The sequence below is a fragment of the Dipodomys spectabilis genome, unplaced genomic scaffold (assembly GCF_019054845.1).
Source record: "Dipodomys spectabilis isolate Male_0828 unplaced genomic scaffold, ASM1905484v1 ptg000032l, whole genome shotgun sequence".
NCBI lineage: Eukaryota > Metazoa > Chordata > Mammalia > Rodentia > Heteromyidae > Dipodomys > Dipodomys spectabilis.
The window spans coordinates 1,216,222-1,236,888 of record NW_024870709.1 but is presented as its reverse complement, the minus strand read 5'-3'; the positions used below and the strand labels follow the sequence as shown (position 1 = coordinate 1,236,888).

Sequence of the window (20,667 nt, the reverse complement as noted above, 5' to 3'; positions counted from 1 at the left end):
ATGTAGGGCAATGATGGGAAATGCCAATGAGGAGAAAGCCAAGTTGACCTGGCAGAGAAAATATTCTCTGCAAAGATTTTACACACACACACACACACACACACACACACACACACGCATGCACGCATGCACAAACTATTCATATCAATCATCTAAAGGCGACCAGTCCACAAGTGAGGACGTTTTCCCCGATATTCTGCATGGTTATTTCAGAATGACTCCATTCTGATAGAGAGCCCTTTGTGATAGAATGAATGTACTGGCTCCTAGCATGCCATCTGGTCGACCATATGGCAACCTGGCTTTGCAGAAGGCCCTTGCCTGGACCGCTTAGCCTATTTGACTCTCAATTTCCAGAACTGAAGTGAAGAGACAAAAAGACACCTCAGGGGTTGCTTGAGATTGTGTGACATGATGATGGATCATGCTGGTGCCATTCCTGGCACCTGCTAAGATCTATAGTGAGAGGGTCTTTCCTTTCCTCAGGTAGAAAGAATGCTTGAGTGATGAGTAGAAGCAAGACCCTGTCCTTCATCTCCCCAGGGAACCTCCAGAGACAACTCTGGATGAGGGCTCTGTTTCTGTAGGTATTGGCCCTAGGTTAATGGACCGACTTAAATGGAAGCACACAAGTGCTCAGATGATGTTCTGACCTCCATAAACAGTCCTGAGATGTCCAATATAAGGGTTCAATCACAACAGGCTAGAACACCAAAGGGACCCCATTATGCCAACCTGGGTCCTATGCAGTGATTTTTGGAGGGATAGTTGCATCATCACATGTGATAGAGTAGTTGTTCCATAGGGAGGGGTCTTTGGTCTCTTAACTGCAATGGATAATCTTACCACTGAAAGGACTAGAAGAAACAGGATGAAGTGGAAGAGAGCGTGGAGGGAAAACATTTGTGTCAATAGCCACTTCAGAGCCAACATAATCTAAATCTCTCTTCTCTACAGGGCTTTCTTTTGGTCTTAATTATCCTTAGGAAAAATGTAATCTCTAGCATGGTGGAAAGGAACTACTTTTAGCAATGGGATACTATGTTTAAAGTTATTAAAAGAGAGGGGGAAACAGCAGCCCTTCCCTCCGCCTACCACTTGTCTTTTGGGAGAGAGATGGCTGGCTACATGAGCTCAATGGTATGTTACAAACAGAAGTCTCATTAGCAAATTATCCTCTTGAATGTAACAAGAGTCCCCTGATCCTGTATAACAGGCTCCTGGGAAGAGATGCTTCCTTGAATTTTGAGAGCTACATAAAAAAATCTCTGGGTGTTTTTCCTCAGTTCTGATCCACACACCATTACACACTTTAATCAACTGTGTTGAGTCTCAAATGAAGCCTTAAGTTACAAGATTGTGGATTGTGTTTATTTACCTTTAAATAAATTTTCCTTAGCTATCGACATCATTGCAATGTGCTTGCTTTCTTACTAAGAGATAATTATAATATCTAAGTAACTGTAATTGTGATGAAAGTCTAGGAGGAAATAACAATAACTGGAGAGGTAACATTTCACAGTGCAGAGTGCAACTGGGTGTGCGACTCTGGAGGCGTCCCTTTGTCTTCTGTATGAGAGGATTAGGCAAGTCAAACCTGGTCTATAACTCTACACGAGTCTGTTTTCAATTGTTATAGGCAAATACATGAGGCTGGCTAATTTTAAAGTAGGTGGGCATATTTTTGGAGACATGGTTTTGGAGGCTGAATTCTAACATTGTACAGCTCCATCTGTCTGGCTTCTGGCGAAGGCTTCTCAGTTGGGGACACAGCAATACTGGGAGCATTTCTGAGAGAGATCACAGGATGAGACAGGAAGCCAGGGAGATTCAGGGGCCAGGAATATTCTCTTTATAATAATTCACCTACACGAGAACTAACCAGGGTCCTATAAGAACTATATTAATCCCTTCTGAAGGAACACCTTGATGACCTCAGTCTCCCAACTAAGCATTATCCTCAACACCCCAGGAACCAACCTCCCAAAACATGAAATGGTAACGGACACAGTCAAACCATATCCCTACGATATCAGGTTCTTGGTGGAATTTTTAAAGGGCAGCAATCCAGTAGCTGACATCTGGTTAACTTTTTGCACTGTGTAGTTCCAGTGAATTCTGAAGTCAATGACTGCAGAGATATTATCTATCTATGGAGATAAAGCAGGAGCAGGTCAGGACAGAAGACCAAAGAAGGTTCTTCCTAGGGAGAAGATTGACAGTTTTGACTGTGTGGAGAGGCTGGTACTTATGAAATGACTGCCTATTACCGATCAACAACACAGCAGCTGCACAGCTTTTAAATGAAGGAACACAATAGTAGCTTGAATTATTTTTAGGAAAGAATGCTAGCTTGCATGACAACAACCCTTAACATATAAAGAGCTACCCAGGTGGTCACATAAATATTTGTGGCTACACAAATAACTTGACATTGTTTTCTAATCTTTGCCCAAATATAATCATTTATTACTGATTCTCTTGTCAGCTTTTGTCTAACATTTGGTGTATAAGTTGTTGAGTAGCACCAGTTGTTAATAGAGTGCCCAACTCTCAAATATGACAACTAGGAATGTCTCCCAATACTGTCAAAAGTGCCTGGGGAACATTTGCACTCTAAAGTGAGACTGAACCAAACTATGCTTAATCTTTCTCTGAGTCCGAATTTTCTTAAGCATAAAATTAAGGGCTCAGAAATTACTACTCTATTATTGATGTATCATGTTTCATCTGAATTGATTTAGTAGGTGTTTCCAGCCACATCTCTGTAAATATTAAGGTATAGAAGCAGTTCATCTACAGTCAGGTATGAAAGAAAAACTTCTTTCTCTGATTCTCTTGTCCTTCCCCATGCCTTTTTAAATTCTCAGTCATGGGGCTTGAACTGGGGGCCTGGATGCTTTCCCTCAGCTCTTCAGCTCAAGGTTAGTGCTGTACCACTTGAGCCACTGCGCCACTTCCTGCTTTTTTTCTTTTTGCTTATGTGGTGCTGAGGACTTGAACCCAGGGACTCATGCATGCAAGACAAGCGCTCTACCACTGAGCTACCTTCCTAGCTGGGAGGGGGGGGGGCGAGGAGGTATGGGAAGGATGGGGAGGGGAAACAAAGGAGGAGGCTATAATGCTTGATAAGAAATGTACTCATTATCTTGCCCATGTAATTGTAACCCCTCTGTATGGTATTTTCACAATTAAAAAAGAAAAAGAAAGTAGACATTTAAATCACCTTGAAATGCTACCTTGCTTCCCTCATCTTCAGCTGGCAGGACACACATTTCATCTAGTATACACAGAGAAACACCCACCCATTTGGAACTAGACTAAACTCCCTAAGCACTTGGCTCTTAAGAGTGTTCTGAAAATTGCCATCTTTTAGTATATTCTGGAATGCCGCCATTTTCTCACAACATGCTGAGTGAACACCAGATGACATTTTTGAGAATGAGAAAAATGGCATCTCCCCACCTCCCCCTTTTCCTCCTCCCTATGTCCTCTTACCTGCTTCAGGATTTCTGCAGCTGTTTCATGCGAGCAATCAAATATCACGTAGAATTCCCTGCCCTTCTTCATCTCCTTGAGCAGAGGCTTGGCATCTTTATTCCCAGAGGGCAGCTGGCGGATTTTGATTTTAATGTTATATCTGGAGGGAGCTTTGATGAGCTCTTGCAGCCGAATTAGACCTGAAAAATGACATCCAATCATGCACAGGAGACTGATCTGTATTGTTTATTGCCATTTAAACTCCAGCGCATCACATTCCCCAAACGTACCAAGCGGCCACCTACCTAAAGGTTACACTATTGACTTCTCATTTGTCATTCCTCTTTCTGTGGTAGATTACACTTACATTTCCCCTTTGTGGGGATATGTGTCTCAGAAGCATAATTTCCCCAAGTGCCTTTGGAATTCATTTAGAATGCCACATTCTCCCACTTCCAGCCAGCACTTCAGATATCTAGCAAATTACCTCTATGACTAAAAACTTTTGTAAACAAAAAGTTGCTTGCAGTCTCTAGAGGAACCCCCTCGCAGATTCTCATCACACTGGAAAACTGACTTTGTAAGAAAAAAATTAGTAAGTTGTTCGGTGCCTATGGGAATTGTCCACTACAAGAAACCGTTAGGGAAAACTCCAAAAGTATTTGCATGAATACAGCTGTGAAATATACTCCATGACACACCAGATTTGATACATTCGTTTGTTTTTTCTCTCCTTTTATTTATATAGCAGCTTAAAGTTGGAAAATTTATCTACTACTATAGATAGATTTGATTCTGAACTACAATACATGTATTAATGATATGGCTTTTGCAATTCTAACAGATAGGGCACGGAGGTGGGAGACATGGTTGTAGAACCATGTTAAGGTTTAGTCTACATTATCCTCCCTCCCTTTCTTTTTTGGTCACAAAAATAGAATGGTTAGAGTAATAGCTTTCCTGGTCTCTTGTTCCTTCACAGATCAGTCATATGGATGAAGTCTTTTAAGTATTAAAGATGAGCCACTTGTTCTTTTACTGTGTTACTTCATTCATTCATTTGGAGGGGAATATATTTCCAGGAAGCACAGAAGATCCCAGGCCAGTGGTGTGTCCTGTTCCCAAATCCTCGGATACTGTGGTAGTTTTCCACACCTGAAACTCCTCAGGCAGATGGGGTCTCAACTACCGCTGAATTTCCCCAACTCCAGAGCTGAGGCTGCTGTGAGCAGGAGTTACTTGCTCCAGGTCATGGAGTTGATAATAATGGCAGACTCAGGGCTGACAGCCAAGACCCCCCTTGGATTCCAAACCAGGGCTCTTTTCACTAGATCAGTGATGTCACCTGCCTTTAAGATTTCAGATCAACAAATTGAATGACTGCTTGATTGATGAGGTGACTAATTATATAGAGAGATAATTGCATAAGTAGTCAGGGAATGAAGACTTTGGGCCAATACAAGGCATAGAGTATTTATTTAGTGCATTCAGATACTCCACAGCCTCCCTCAAGAAAGTATTTTTCTATTTTCACATTTGGCTCATGAAAGAAAAGTATATATTGGGACTGGAAGAGGAAAGAAAGGAGGGGAACTCAATACAAAAGATCAGTTTCTAGTTGGAATAAATTTGTCTTTATGAAAAATTCATCAACATACTTTCCTTTTCTTATGTTGCCAGTATACAGGTGAAGTGGTGTCAGGTAGGAGGAGAAGGGAGCAGATTTTAAGATTGTAGGCTCAGCTTTGGGAGAACAATGAGTAAGGAGCAGTAATTTACATTTCTCTTCCTGAAGCAGTTGTGTGCTTAAGAAAACACATTCTGCCTTCATTAGCAAAAATGATGTATAACTTACAATTCAGAAGGCTTTTTTAGTACCCCCAGACAACATTTAGAGAAAGCTTTCCCTTACATTTGTATTTTTGCAGCCATCCATCAATCTTTCACCTTTCATTGTAGTGAATAGTTTAAAAAATACTTGCTAAACAAACAATTACTTCAGGAGAAGGGAAGTGATTGCCAAATAAGAACTGGCTTTCCTGGCTCTCCTTTGCCACCCCACCCTGCCAGGACTTCAGATGCAGCAAATGGTAATGGTGCATGCAACACTGGGAAATGGCATGGTTTTCTGGCCCACTGAGGTGGAGTGACTTTAAAAATGAAATGCAGATAAGGAGAAAAACCAGACAAATTCAAGTGAGCAGCATTATAGAAAAAGCTGATATCATCTTGACTTTTCAAAAATGTCAATGTCAAAAATGACAAAGAAAAGCTGAACTGTTCTGGTCCAAAGGACATGACAGAGATTTCCCAGCTAGATGCAATCGATGATCCTAGAACAACATCTGAACCTGAAATATATGTGTATGTATAGATACATATCTATGCATATTCATGCATAGATACGTGTCTATAGTTATAGATAACATGAATGTATAATATGAACATACAATTTTACATGCATCTAGATAACAGTGTAGTAAAAGCCCCCATATTTGGTATTTTGTGCGGTTATAACAATAAAATTCCTGTTCTTATGACGTGTACCCTAATTTATTTGTGGGCCAAAAGATAATTCTACAATTTACCTTCAAATGACACAAAAGTGTTCACATTAAACATTGCTGCCGATACAATGGTTGTTTTTACATTGAGAGAATTCTAGAACAAAGAAGTAAGTCTAGTCAAATAACAACTGCTGGATGTGATGACAGCGTACAGGACTTTACCATAGTACATGCCTTGCAACTTTTCTTTATGTTCAAATCTTTCTAAAAACATACACGTGAAATAGTATTGTAAGAGCTTCTTTTGCTACCCACATCCCTGGGATTGCAACTGGAAATGTCCCTTTGGTCTTTTTGAAAGTGCTTTTAAGAGAAAAGCCTGTTTACTTCACATGAGTGTGAGCAAGGCCCTGCCTATGGAGATAACTTTCAAAACTGTCCACACGGTCAGTTCTGAACACCTGCTTTGGCCCGGTATCGTCTCTGTGTGCTCAGATGTGACACAGAGAAGGGCTGATTTGCATATATATTGAGCCACTCAGGCAAGAGGTGAAGCAGATGGAAGAGGGAAAAAAAATCCTGCTCTTTCAGTGGTTATTTAAAATTTCCCACACTTTTTCCTTAAGTAATAATAAACCTTGCTATTTACATAGTTCTATTTCTGTTAAATTTGATCCATGCCTTATAAATGGCTCAGTAAACCTAGAATATGCCTCTGAAGTAGATGGGTGCTGGTGCTATTTCACAGTGAGGAAAGTGAGTCACAGTGAGGTTAATTGTCTGGATCAGTCCTGAAAGGAGTCACAAACACCAGGGATTGGAAGAGACCTTAAAGGTCAAACCCTACTTGAAGCAAGATTTCCCTCTACACAGCAGCATTGAATGCATCTTAGGTTGAGAAATTTCCTTCTTTGCATTCCATTTCTTCGTAGCTCCGGTTGCATTTAATGGGTCTCAGCTCAAAGGAAAAGACCTAAGTTTTCTTGAATCTTAGTCTCACTCTCTGTTCATTAAATCACATGGGAGGGAGGCTGATACAAAATATGTCTCATAAGCCATTGGGATCCAAAGATCAGATCACACATTTTAAATGTTAATTTCTTCTTCATTTGAACTTAGGAACACGCAAGATGACATTTCCACCAACTTGTTGGTATATTAACATACACAAATCTAATAGGATTCAGAAGGGAATCTGTGCATAAAATGTGAATTCTCATGAGAGGAGGAAAAATAATCAGAACTGAGAAATAGAAATGGGTAAGAGAGGGAATTACATGGGGGAATGCGATGCTTCTATGTGAAGATTTTCATACACGTGATGTTTTACAGTTGCAACAGAAAAGGCTAGTTGAAGACAACCTAAAAGAAAATCATGTTTTGTGATTACAAAGAACCTTCTAAAGGGTCTAGCTAATACAGTGGAGATTAATCATGTTACAATTATCTCTACCAGAACATTTGGATCCTAAACTGTGGATAATGGAAATAGGAGCTAAAAATAATGTCCCTCACATACAGTACATAAAAACTAAATTCTAAAATTTTGAATAATGTTCTGGTCAGAAGATTTAAATGGACTTATGAAAGTGAGAATTCAGATAAGAATAAGGAAGCCAGAAACTTGTCAGGATAGAGTCACAAGGACTTTCCATCCCTGGCTATTTGAGGTGGAGTTGGGAGGGCCAAAAACAAGATTCAGCCAATGCAGTGGTTCTAACAATGCAGTGGGAAATTTATGATCACTGAAAATGAAGGGATTCCCTTGTTCCTTTATTCAGCATGGACTGTGGGCAGACTAGCTTTCATTTTGGCTGGCTAAGCCAGGAGAAAAACACCTCCTCTCTTTAATTCTAAATTTCAGGTTTTAGTCAAGACTTTTGGCTCAACATGTCTTTTGTTCTTAGCGGGGAAATGGAAGTAAAGGTTATAGACATTTAAAAACAAGTTAATAAGTAGGTATAGCCATAAGAGCAGATACTTCACTTCCTTAGAGGGAAGGTTGAGCATAGTTGATGAGTGCATTATGCATGACATATAGTTAGCACTCAAGAATTCTATTTACTATTTTAATACGAATTCTAATACTATTTATTGTTGTCATTTCTCTCATGGTTTCTCCCAGGATTATTTCTTTCAATCACTGCCTTTTTTATGTATGTTAATTTTATTTTGAGTTAAACTTGCTCTAAAGCCTAAATACTATGTTAGTATAATGGTTAAAAGCTCTTTGGGTATAAACTGAATTTGGAAATCTCATAGATCTGTGATATATTAAGAAATGAATTAAAAATTATTTAAAAAACACAAAAATAATAAGCAAACAAACAAAATTTTTTATGGAACATATACTCTGAGTCTAGGACTGAAGTATCTTTCTGTAACTCCTAACTTTGGTGGACTTATCTAGTTCCACTACAAAGCTGAGAAATCTCAACTTTATATTTCCAGCCCAGACCACTTGAACAAAATCCAGACTCATATACCAACTGCCTACTCATCACTCTATTTAGATGACTACAGATAGCTGAAACTCAAACAGCATATTCATCACGAAATGCCTAGTATCCTCCTAATTCCCCCAGATTAGTTATAACTCAAACCTTCTGTGTTAAGAAACTCCATCCTTTGGCTCATGTCAAAAACATGAAGGCTATCATCTTGGCCTCTTGTCTTTCTCTCTCTTGAAATCTTCTAGCCCTCAGATCATCATTATCATCATCATTGTTCTTATTATTATCACTTATGTTCTTATTTTTCATTTGTCAGTCCACAGGCAAGAATTAGGTCAGAACCCTTCTCACTGCCACCAGAGCTACTAGATCCTAAGACTGAAAAACAATCTCCCTGCTCTTACCCACTATTTAAAAATAAACTTACCATATGGCATTTGTCTCATTTCAAAGGGATGCAGTGTTTTCTTTTCTTTTTTTTTTTTTGGGAGTCCGGTCGTGGGGCCTGAACTCTGGGCCTGGGCGCTGTGCCTCAGCTCTTCAACTCAAGGCTAGCGCTCTACCACTTGAGCCACAGCGCCACTTCCGGCTTTTTTCTTTTTTGCTTATGTGGTGCTGGGGAATCAAACCCAGGGCCTCAGGCATGCAAGGCAAGCTCTCTACCACTGAGCCACCTTCCCAGCCCGCAGTGTTTTTTCTTCACTTATGACTCAGTTGAAACACTGAACAAAACTTTACTGTTGCAAAGGAATTGGAGGGAATCAACAGAACATTCTCCCTTCGATGGATTAATTTTGTGGGGAAAATTTCTACAATCTGCAATGTTTCATGATTCTCAGATAATAGTCCTTTGATTCAAAACTGACATACAGACGCAAAGGCGTTTGCGTCTTGATAAGACATCTTAAAACAGTAATCTAACTAGGAGATTAAATTCATGCCAATTGAGAATACTCATAATATTTAATGTCATTTCACCAAAGGCTCTGCAGTGCCTTGTTCATAACTCCAACACATCCCAATCCCCTCACACGAAAGAGAAGAAGGAAAGGGAACGAGGGACATATAGAGGAAGATTGTGAATGGGGAGACATTCAGACACCTCTCGGACTCCTATGACAACTCTGGGTTCAGAGTGATTTAGTCCTTCCCAGCTCTCCGCCCCATCCGCCTGGTTTGCTTCCATGTTTCTACTGTTGCTTTCCTACAGTGTCTTATCAATACCACAACCAGTGATCTGCTAAGAATATGAACCTGATTCTACTCAAAACTCTTATCAGTAGGTCCTCATTTTCAGAAAGGGAAGAAGCTATACAGAGACACTGCCTGCGCATCACAAGCCTCTCTTCTCTAACCATCTCTCCTACTACTCTTTCCCTTTTATCCTTGTCTAGTCATCCTTATTGTCTTTATAATGTACCATACACACCCTTCACCAGCATCAGCAAGAGCTGAAAAGCTGAACAATAAATATAATGTGGAGGAGATTCTGAAGTTTCTGGCTTATTAAGAAGAAGTTGAGCAAAAACGTAGTCTCAGCCAATTCAGTAAAACACAGGCCAGCAGACTACTTATTTATTTATTTATTGCTGATCCTGGGGCTTCAACTCAGGGTCTGGGTGCCATCTTTGAGCCTCTCTGTGCTTAAGGCTATCACTCTACCACAGCACAACTTCTAGCATTTTCTGAGTAGTTTATTAGAGAGAAGATTCCCACAGACTTTCCTGCCTGGGCTGGCTTCAAACTGCAATCCTCAAATCTCAGCCTCCTGAGAAGTTAGTGTTACAGGCATGAGCCCCTGGCATCCAACTGGCCAGCAGACTTCTAAAGTAGAGTCTATGATCTTGTGATCATATAAAATAGATCAGAACATCTTCACTCTGCCAGAAAACAGTCACAGACAATATGGAATGAAATACAATTTTATTTACAAAAATATGCATGCTGGATTAGACTTGATCTTAGGGCTCTAGTTCACCACCTTTATAAATATTACTCCCTCACAAGAATAGAAGGAAAAAGGAAAGACAATTATCTAAAGAAAACTTGTTTGAAAGCTAAGGTTTGTAAATGGGCTGGTCATGTTTAATCGCATGCTCAATCACATCCACACATGTGAACTCGGTTCAGCTTATATTCATGGATTGCCCTTAACTTTAGTCTAGGTTCCCACATTCTTCTTCATAGTGCTCATTGCTTTTTTATCTCATTCCTTGTAGTCTTTGCCAAGTGATATTCTGGTTCATTTGACAAACGAGAGAGATGATACAGGGAAAAAAATTGAAATGCCTTTCCTTATCCATCCTAAGGATAATGGCTGGCAAGTATCTAATAAGAAATAAATTAGGAAGAGAAAAGCCTAACACATATAGTCAGAACTTTAGGTGACACTGGAACCTACAGAAATGAAGAAGCAAAGTCTCAGGGACATCAATCTTTCTTTCTTTCTTTCTTTTAAGTGCTAGGAATGGAACATTCTCCTCTAGGCATCTATACACATGATTTACTCTTTATCTTCTTTAATGGTTGGCTTATCTAGTATTGTCTATTGCCATCCTTATATAAAATTACATTCCCCACCTTTTCCAAATGACACTGTATGTTATTTCCCTTCGTATTAGTTACCACCATCTAAAGTACTAAACACATAATTTGTTCATTAGATGAATCCATGGGATCTATGATGCCAAAGGTATTTGTATTTGTGGTTTAAAAATAATGCTTACAATAGTGCCCAGTACCAAATGCTTATTAAATAATTGGAAGCTTTCTCTCTCTCTCTCTCTGTCTCTGTCTCTCTGTCTCTGTCTCTCTCTCTGTCTCTCTCTCTGTCTTTCTCTCTCTCTCTGACTCTGTCTCTGTCTCTCTCTCTGTCTGTCTCTCTCTCTTTCTCTCTCTCTCTTTTGTGGGGATAGGTTATAGCATAAACTGTCCTTAGTCATTAAAATCTCCATTTCACTGTTCTGTGTCTTGGAGTCCATTCTTTGAGCGTGGTTGGTGGCTCAGTGTGTTTTTTACACTGAGATAAAGTCTAACCCAGCATATGAATTTTATTTTTGTAAGTAAAGTTTTGTTGGTGCACAGCTTATACCCTCATTTGCATGTTTATGGCTGTTTTCTGGTCAGGTGAAGTAGTTGTAACCAAGCCCATATGACCACAAGATCATAGATGCTTTACTTGAACAGTCTGAGGACCCGTGTTTCACTGAACTGGCTGAGATTACATTTTTGCTGAAGCTGGCCTTGAGAAAGCAGAGACTGCTGAATCTGCTCCCTACTGCATTTGACACCCAGATTATCAGCTCTTTTTGATGCATGGGAGGGATGGAAGCCAGGTTTCCAGCAGGCCTCTAATGAAGCAAGGGGTGGCCCAATGGTCACCAAGTTCCCATTGCCTCTCTTGGTCACATTCAGATGAGAGAACCAGAGACAAGTAGGTGACTGATGGGGAGCTCATCCAAGAAGGAGAGAGAGAGGAGATGAGGCGAGTTGAAAATTCAATCGTCCTAAGCATTCTCTAGAGCCTTCCTAACATTTTCACTTCTAGAGGACAGCGTTCTGCCTGCTAGGACTTTGTGAATTGAGTTTTGTCCTCAGGGACAAGCACACTGCTTGCATTGACTTCAATGAGAGTAATGGGCCATTTGGTCCCTGGACATCTGTGCTAGCTTCAGGCTATTTAACAAACTCCTAAACAAATCCCAATAAAGTGCTCTTTAATGAGTACTTAATTTTGTTGAGGGGGTGGGTGCTGAGCACACCTAAGTCCTCTCTTTCCCTTCAGGTTGACTAACTTTACTCCTTTTTATGGCTAGATAATTACGGCAACCAAGAACCCTGATTCAAGCAGTATTAAACCCACTCAAAGACACAAGATGTCTGTTTTTATTGATCTCCAGTTGATCTGTTTACTCTCTGGATTCCAATTTAATGGCTCCATTGATTATTCATTTACATTTTTAATGTTGTGGGCAAAATCATTTTAACATGAATCATCTCTAACTTAATGGGTGACATAACAAAGTCATCTTGGTTTTTCAATTTCAACAGGTATTTTTTTTTTTTTGAGCATCTGAGATCCAGTTGAACTTAACAGGAATGAAACGGTCATTCCAATCAATGTGAAAATGATAGAAATGAAGATGATAGAAATGATAGTTTGATTTTATTTTTGCAGTAGCAGTCAATTACGAGTGGCTCACCTCATGTCAGGGCAGAGATAGGCATTACCTTTTGTGTCATCTCCTTACTAATTACATTTTGCCTAAATCCAAATTTAAGCCTATAATACACTTTTAATTAAACTCTTTCTTAAATCCAGTTGTTTCAGTGATTTATTTCTCTTGTAGATGATTTGCTAGAGATGGAGCAATACTGAAAGATTTTGCTATAGAAAGCTCACCATAATGAGGCCTGGTATGTTTTTATGACCTCATGAAGCTCCCTATTTAATAAAGTTAGACAATGTGGAAGACCTAACTACACTTACGTTCACACTATAACATTCTAGGCTCTTTAAATATACTTGTGGAGTTCATTGAATAGTATGTTTTCTTCCTGTATAGCAAGCAAATGAAGCTCTAAAACTATGTGTGCCTGTGATTTATCCTTTCTAATAGGACTATTTTCAATGTAATAGTTATGAATGATCTATCCAATCACATCCTACCACCTTCACGTCTTTCTAAAATGAGATGAGGCACAAGAAAATACATAAGTGCATATTTCCAACCTTAATAGTCACTTTTATCTGACAGTGTAAAATAGAACTAGATTTTAATGGCACATAGAGGAGGTGGACTATTCATAATAAAGGATAATGCTTGGAGAAAAAGAGAGGGGGAAAGGAAATACCATTACACAGTTCAAAGGTGCTTTCTTTGACTAATTTTCACGGATAAGCTGATTGGTCTCATTATCAAATGTGTAGATCAAAGGAAAGGTGTAATTTGAATTCCTGGATAAAAATTCAAACAATAATATTATTTTTTGGAATGATTAAGCTCTCTTCTGGATGCCAGGTTTATGAGAGGTAATGTATTAGAAACGCAAGATAAAATTAAAGTGTTGAGAAATTTCCAGTGTTGTAGCACAGACATGTATTATTGCCACAGACCACCCGAGATAATGCCTTCATTTCTCATATGCTGCCTATCCCTCTGGGAACTGTAGGAAGCTTAGATAGGAGTAATGTTTGAGTAGGAAATTATTGAGAATGAAGTAGTTCACTCAGGGTTAGTCTCAGGAAGAAGTAGGAAAAACTCATGGTTGTTTAAGAAATAATAGACTTTTCATCCTAGCTGAGGTGAGCATATGGACAATGGGAGGAAAGCAAGAGCCCTAATTAATGAAAGTAAAAATGACTCCATCTTAGAAATGCTTTGAAGTAGACGGTTTGGGACTTTATTAGGTGGACACTAGAGTTGAACCATAAAGGGCAAAAGGGACTCTGACCTATCCTGAAATGCAAGCAAGAAGAAAGAGGGAAAAGTCTCTGTAAAAGAAAGGTTTCAAGGGAGGGAAGGGCAGAGAAAGTATCTGATGAGTCTAGGAGTTATCAGCCCTGTTTGTTTGCATACTGTACCCTAAACAAGTGAATGGAACAATTCAAGTTTAGTTATTGAGCTCAGCCCAAAGTTTTGTAATCCCTTTGCCAGGAAATGGCCCTCTTTGATCTTTGATGATAATCTCTAACTGAATTCCACTTGGGAAACTTTCCCTTTCCTACATACTTATATAAATATGTATCAAGTTCGAATATTATTCCATGCTCAGTTTAGTTACAGTCTCAGTCTGCTTTTTGGCACTGGTGGGGGTTTTAGCTCAGGGCCTCATGTACTTGTGCATGACTCCAGGGTTTGGGGTTTTAGGTTATTTTTCAAATAGGATCTTTTATCTTTTTTGCCTTGAGCTGTTTCAGGGCTGTGATCCTCCGCTCTCTACCTCCTGCCTACCTGGGATTAAAACATATAGCATATGCACTAGTCACAATAAAGTTTCACAAATGAAATGACAGCTATGATACTGCCATTGGATTATAGCATATATCATGTAGCATGTTATATATTTTTTAAGTGCTCCTAACTTTGATAGTGAAAGGACCATTAGAAAGGATGGAAAAAACAACACAAATAAAAGAAAAGGAATTTGAATCAGCTACATGTGGCATTCCTACATTACGTTAAGGTTTTTCAAAATTAGTTACACATAAAAGGACAATTTTTATGCTCCGCCCTGCAAAGCAAGTCTCTTGCCCATAGCAACTGGTTCCCTTTGTTTACAACACACATGGTTGCGGGGAGGTCTTGTGTCCATCCCATACCTGTGCTGTCTTCGTACACCACAGTCACTGTTTTCCAGTTGTAGTAGAGGACCAGATCCAGGACTGCTCTGCTGATAGCTGCGTAATCCGGGTAGAGGTTGATGTAAAACAAGTCTCTATTGTCCACTGAGGGGTGTTTCCAGCGAGTCTGTATGTGTGGAACTTCAAGAGCGTTGCAAATAGACTGCACTGCACTGACCGAGGAACTATGGGAAGGCCCAAAGAGGGCAGCCACACCAAGAGCCAGCTGGTCGCATGCTGAGGATATCCGAAGACAAGAAATGGAAGGAGAAGGAGGGCAGGGAAAGGAGAGAGAACAGAGTTCTATTAATGTCAGTTTCACTTTTCTCATTCTTGTGTTTGACTACTGGAAAATCTATCGGCTCCTTCCAACTTCCAATATTGTTGAGTTCCCTAAGATACGGATAGGTGCAAATGAGCAATGCATCACAGGGCCAACTCCCTGCAAATAAAAATGAGTTACTGGCTTCACTTCATTACCTTCAATCAGATGGAGACTAAATCCCTTGCTTGATGTGGTATTACCCGCAAGCACTCTGTGCGCTAACTAGCAAACCATTTGTCATATGAATGTCAGATGAATTAAGTTCTGTCACATGGCACGGTAGAAATGAATATATTAGTGTGGTCATACAATAGAGATGAAAGATCCCGTGGGTGACTGCAAAGTTCTTTAATTCCTCACTTCCCAAAACTCAGACAGGAGCTCCAGATTATTAAAAATACTGCTGTTGAACAATATTCATAAGCAGTAATGCCACCTAATTAATTGCAGAATAATGGAATAGCAGAACATAAAAGGAATCTGTAGAAGACCTTTGGTCCATCCCACTCAATTCATAGACAATGGTCTTTGTCACACCCACTGGTCAGTAGCAAAACTGAATCAGAGTTCAGGCACCTCAGTTCAGGTCAGCTCAAGGCTACTTTGGGAACCAATTATCACCCATTATGTAGCCTAACACAATGAAGTCATGCCATATTAAGAGAAAATGGTAATATTAAGAATTTATTTATTTTCACTAGAAGGATATATCTCCAAGGGAATTTAGATTATTTAAAGTGGATAGGAGACTGCAAGGCTCTGTAAATAATTCATCATCTTGAATAATACCTATTGCAGTACAGCTTGATCCAATGCTCTCTCCAGTGAACACTAAGTATAAATTCATTTTTTATTTCTATAGCGTAGACTATTCTATGGCAATAGTTTATAATTTAAAATGTTCATGCCTCTTAATTTTTTATTGTAAGTAATAACACAGTACAGTAATATTACAATAGATCGCAACAGTTGGGTACCAGCTATTATGAAAAGTTGTTTGGTATTTCTAACTATTTAGACCATATTAACAGAAGGTTTGAATCCATTTATCCTATGCAACCATGTAAAACAGTGGCTCTTATTCTTAGCCTGGCAGGTGACAAGTATGTTTAAATGCATTTTCAAATTTACGTTGGAATTCTATTTTAAATGAAGTCAGAGATGCTAAATGATAAATAAATGTCAGAATTAAATAATAGTTATATGTACAAGTAGAATAGTGCTGGTTTAAGTAATAAAGCCATCTTGTAAATAACCATTAGAAAAATTAATGGCTCTGTCATTTTCTCTGATTTGATATATAAAGAATAATGAATAAAAATGTGATGGTCATGCTGCAGATATCTAAGACAACAAATATGAACAATTATTCACAAGGTGTCTGATTGAACTATTGCATACTGAACTGCTGTGTCTGTATTAAGTGTTGTCAGTGGAAATGGTCATTGTCCTGAGAAGCTCACTTCCAGATGTGTTTTCATTAGTTAGCCAGATTCAGGGTGAGCATGAGAGTATTCAAACTGTTATGTTAGCCAGCATGAGCCATGGGTTGAGATTTGTGCTAATATATGGCTCTGGAATGTTAATATTTCTTGACAGAAAATCAATGCTTTTGAATCCTTTTTGCAAGCAAATTACCAATGTGAAGAAACTTTGGGGTGTTTTTAAGTATTGCAGGTGGTATGCTTTCAGTTTTTATGTGAGTTCAATGTGAGTTGAAGTATCATTGGTAAATGTGGTTAGCTTTCTATGAAACTCGTGCAGCAGTGTGTGTGTGTGTGTGTGTGTGTGTGTGTGTGTGTGTGTGTGTGTGTGCATGTGTGTATTTGAGAGATGGAAAGAGAGACAAAGAGGTAAGAGAGAGATATGGATACAGAAAAAATGAGACAGGAAAGAGAACTGAAGGAGATAATGCATATAAAGATTATGAAGATGCCTTGTGAACTTAAAGATAAATAGAAGATTTTACTATTTGTTCTTGTACAATTGTGACCTACGAGAATGCTCCATTTATCTTTTTCTTCTTTTCCTTTTCTTTCTTTTTTTAAAATGATACATGGTCTCATTTTGAGCTCAATCTATCCTCAAACCCTTCTCAGCCTCAAAGTGCTTGGATTATAGACATATACCACTATATCCAGCTTCCATCAATATGGAAGAAGCAAGTATTCTTACACCAAGATCATAATATAGATGTAAAAGGACCATTAAGCTATTAACTTTCTACCATTCTTCTAAGAAAAGCTTTATATTTTGTTTGTAACAGCACTATAATTTTTTTAGAACAATGTACCAGGCAAACATATCCTATAATCTATCTAAATTAACTCAGTTAATGGTGGACATTCAGCTAACATGAAGTATTCTATTTATTTATTCTATATATTTGTATGTTTATAATAGGTATGATGTTCTTTGTGAAACAAAAAGCCTCTCTGATTCTGGGGGTAACCAGCAACTGTTCCCCTCTATAAACTTATTTATCTGGTGATTAGACAATTCCCTTATAAGAGCACATGCTTCTGTTAGATCAAATGTGATCTTGCTTGAAAAATATCATTCTATAGTTTCCCTGAGGATTTTCTAAGTCAGCCCTACAGTCTCGCATCAATCTTTCCATGAGGAACACTTGTAGCCTACCTATAAATTAGATTACCATTGGGTACTTGTCTTTGTTTCAGAAAGAATAAAGATAATCAAATTCAGATTGTTCCCATTGCTTTAATCTTTATCAAATCATGTTTTTTGTGGGGAGGAGATTAGTAAATTGAGAAGATGGCTAGGTGAGCCCGGTGGTTTATAATGAGTTAAAATTCAAGGTGGGACTTATGTGTGTATTGGATATTTCCACATGCTCTGTGGATGTGACCTTCCACCGTGTTTTATTTGACTGCACTGTATGATTTCATGGTGGTATCTCAACTTTGGGAAGGAAAAACAGATCATGCTTGACATTTTCCATTCACAGCTGAACCAGTTAATCATAGAGTCGAGGGCACTAAAGGATAAGTTATTCTGAAAGGTGCAGAAAAATGGGGTTAGGCAGTGTCCATTAGCTGGTTTGGATTACCTTGATCAGGGACAATCTTGACAACCAAGATTTTCTATGACCCCTTTACACAAAGATGTCCACTTTGAAAAAGGCCTAACAGAGAAAATAAGGTGACCCATGGAGCAGACTCATCACCCAAAGTAGCTTTTAAAGGTGGAAAAATAGTTACCTCTTCGTGAGGCTTCAAAACTATCAAAAAGATTAATTCTCTGGATGTCATAGGTTAATGTGGTGTTAGGCATCAGGGTTCGGTTTCTGTTAATACTGGTGACTGCAAACTTGAAAGCTAATTCTTCAACATTAACAGGTTCATTTTCCACAGTTTCAAAAATCCCTCCTGCAAAAACAGATGCATGAAAAACATTAATTATATCATTCACATTTAACATTATATTTTTTAAAGAACTGGAATGACAAACAAAAGGTAAAAATTCAGGGACAATTAGGCAGATTCTAAGTCCAGGGCTGAAAGTTTGTTTATCAGAATGTGTTACATGCATATAAGTCTAATTGCATATGCATATTTAATATTTCATAGCCAGTGCTTGATTATATGGGATTTCAGACAGAATGTATATTCCAATTATTATTTTTCACCATGGCAATATAGTAGATAATATGGTAGAAAGTAACGTTCTGTGGTTTGATAAAGAATTACATTGTGCTTGACTTGAAAACATGACTTCAGTAATGACTCGAATGCTTGATAAACATGACTTGAAATTTATCCAGGTCAGATCATCTGCTTTGAAGGTTCTTATTCCAAAGCTTGTAAAGGGATCTTGTAGATAGTTGAGTGGTTGAATAGGGTCCAGATGGGATACTCATACTCTTACATTTTTCAGAGTGTATATATCCTTTTTTATGGTTCCTGACTCAGAATTTTGGGGGGGTCATACTCTTAAGATATTCCCAAGTATATGAGCCAATTCAGAGAACTGAGGTTTTCTTTTTCTTTTTGAAAAATTGCTTGGTCATACTTAAAAAGCACCTTTAATCCTAACCCTGAAGAAATGTTTCTCTATGGAGCCATGTTCTAATGTCTTAAACATGAAGATCTCGATATAGGTAACAATATCAGTGCTTAAAGTCTGACCAGGGAATTAATCTCTAATGTTGATTCAGTACCTGACTGATGGTGAATAGAGAGAATATAAAGAACGTTAGCTACACATTTATTTTGGGGGGGATTTAAAAAATTATATTTACATAGTCATTCAAAGGAATTGCCATTCGACAAACAGTTTATGAATACAGTACATCTTGATCAATGTCACCCCTTTCAACCTTCTCACCCCTCACAACTCACACTTTTCCTCACTTTTCTTAAACATTGACATTTCTACCACCTAACAAAGCAGTTTATGAACAATGCATCTTGATCTGTGTCATCCCTTCACCATTTTCTGCCCCCCCCATCCACCCTTTCCTTTGTTTTTTCCTAATTTTGTGGTATATACAATAAATTCTTGACTGCATTCCTCCCCCCTTCCTCTTCATCTCCCCACCTCCCCTTCATTCCACATCCCTTTTGCAAGTATCCATTTCCTGGTATTTATTTTATTGGGCTTTGACTTTCTAAAGAACTATATTATTTCAGCTCTCCATAGAGTCTATTATACTTCAGTGAATTCATTTTTAACCACTTGTATACCACCCAGAGTGTTTACTTCTAGATTTATAGGCACAACCAATGAGGGAAACCATGAAACTTTGCTTCTCTGGGTCTGGCTTATTTCACTTACTCAAAAAAACTAAACAAAGAACTACTCAATGACCCAGAAATTCTACTCAAGTGCATTTATCCAGTAGAGCACCAACAATGCTACAGTAAAGCTATAAGCTAAAGCTATAAGCTAAAAGCAACATGCACCAAAAATGCTACAGCAAAGCTATCGGCAGAACCATGTCCATTGCAACACAATTTACCATAGCCAAGATATGGAATCAGCCTAGATACCCCTCAATGCATGAATGGATCAATGACTGAATGAATACACAACAGAATTCCACTCATCCATCAGAAAGAATGATATTGAGCCATTCATAAGGAGATGGAAAAAGTTGACTTGAAAAAGTTATATTAAGTGAAATAAGCCAGACACCTAGAAACAAAGGTTGCATGGTTTCCCTCATTTGTGGTAGCTGTATATTCTTAACGGTCATTAAGAGCTGGAATTATCAAAGATACAGAGTATTCGAGACAGGCTGTATTCTTCTGTGTTTACTGAAACTTCTCATTTACTTTGAAAATACATTAACTGCTGCTCATGGAGTACTGGACACTTGCAACTAGCAGGGTGTTATTTATGTAGACTTACCATTGAGTGATTCCTTACCAAAATTCTGTTGTAGAATTTCCCCCCTCAAACTTATTGATGCCAGATCAATTTACAAATGCTTTAACATGTCTCATAAAAAAATATTAAAAAGTCTGAAATGAAAACCATGCAGCATGAGTATGATTTATGTACATTCTTTCTTGGAGAATTCTTGATAAATTCCAG

The 20,667-nt window shown here is 38.5% G+C and overlaps 1 protein-coding gene across 9 annotated transcripts in view; it reads right to left on the bottom strand.

Annotated features, from left to right (window-relative positions):
- The window catches only part of Grik1 (glutamate ionotropic receptor kainate type subunit 1), a 342,565-nt gene that overhangs the window by 116,878 nt on the left and 205,020 nt on the right, over positions 1 to 20,667 (bottom strand). For 6 of the 9 annotated variants that reach the window (XM_042676852.1, XM_042676855.1, XM_042676851.1 and 3 more), the window contains exons 2-4: positions 18,330 to 18,497; positions 14,763 to 15,020; positions 3,499 to 3,680 (exon numbers count right to left, since the gene is read on the bottom strand). In XM_042676852.1, the coding sequence (XP_042532786.1) occupies positions 3,499 to 3,680; positions 14,763 to 15,020; positions 18,330 to 18,497 (608 nt within the window). The remainder of the gene's footprint in view (positions 1 to 3,498; positions 3,681 to 14,762; positions 15,021 to 18,329; positions 18,498 to 20,667) is intronic. The other 3 variants (XM_042676859.1, XM_042676858.1, XM_042676860.1) reach the window with 2 other exon arrangements.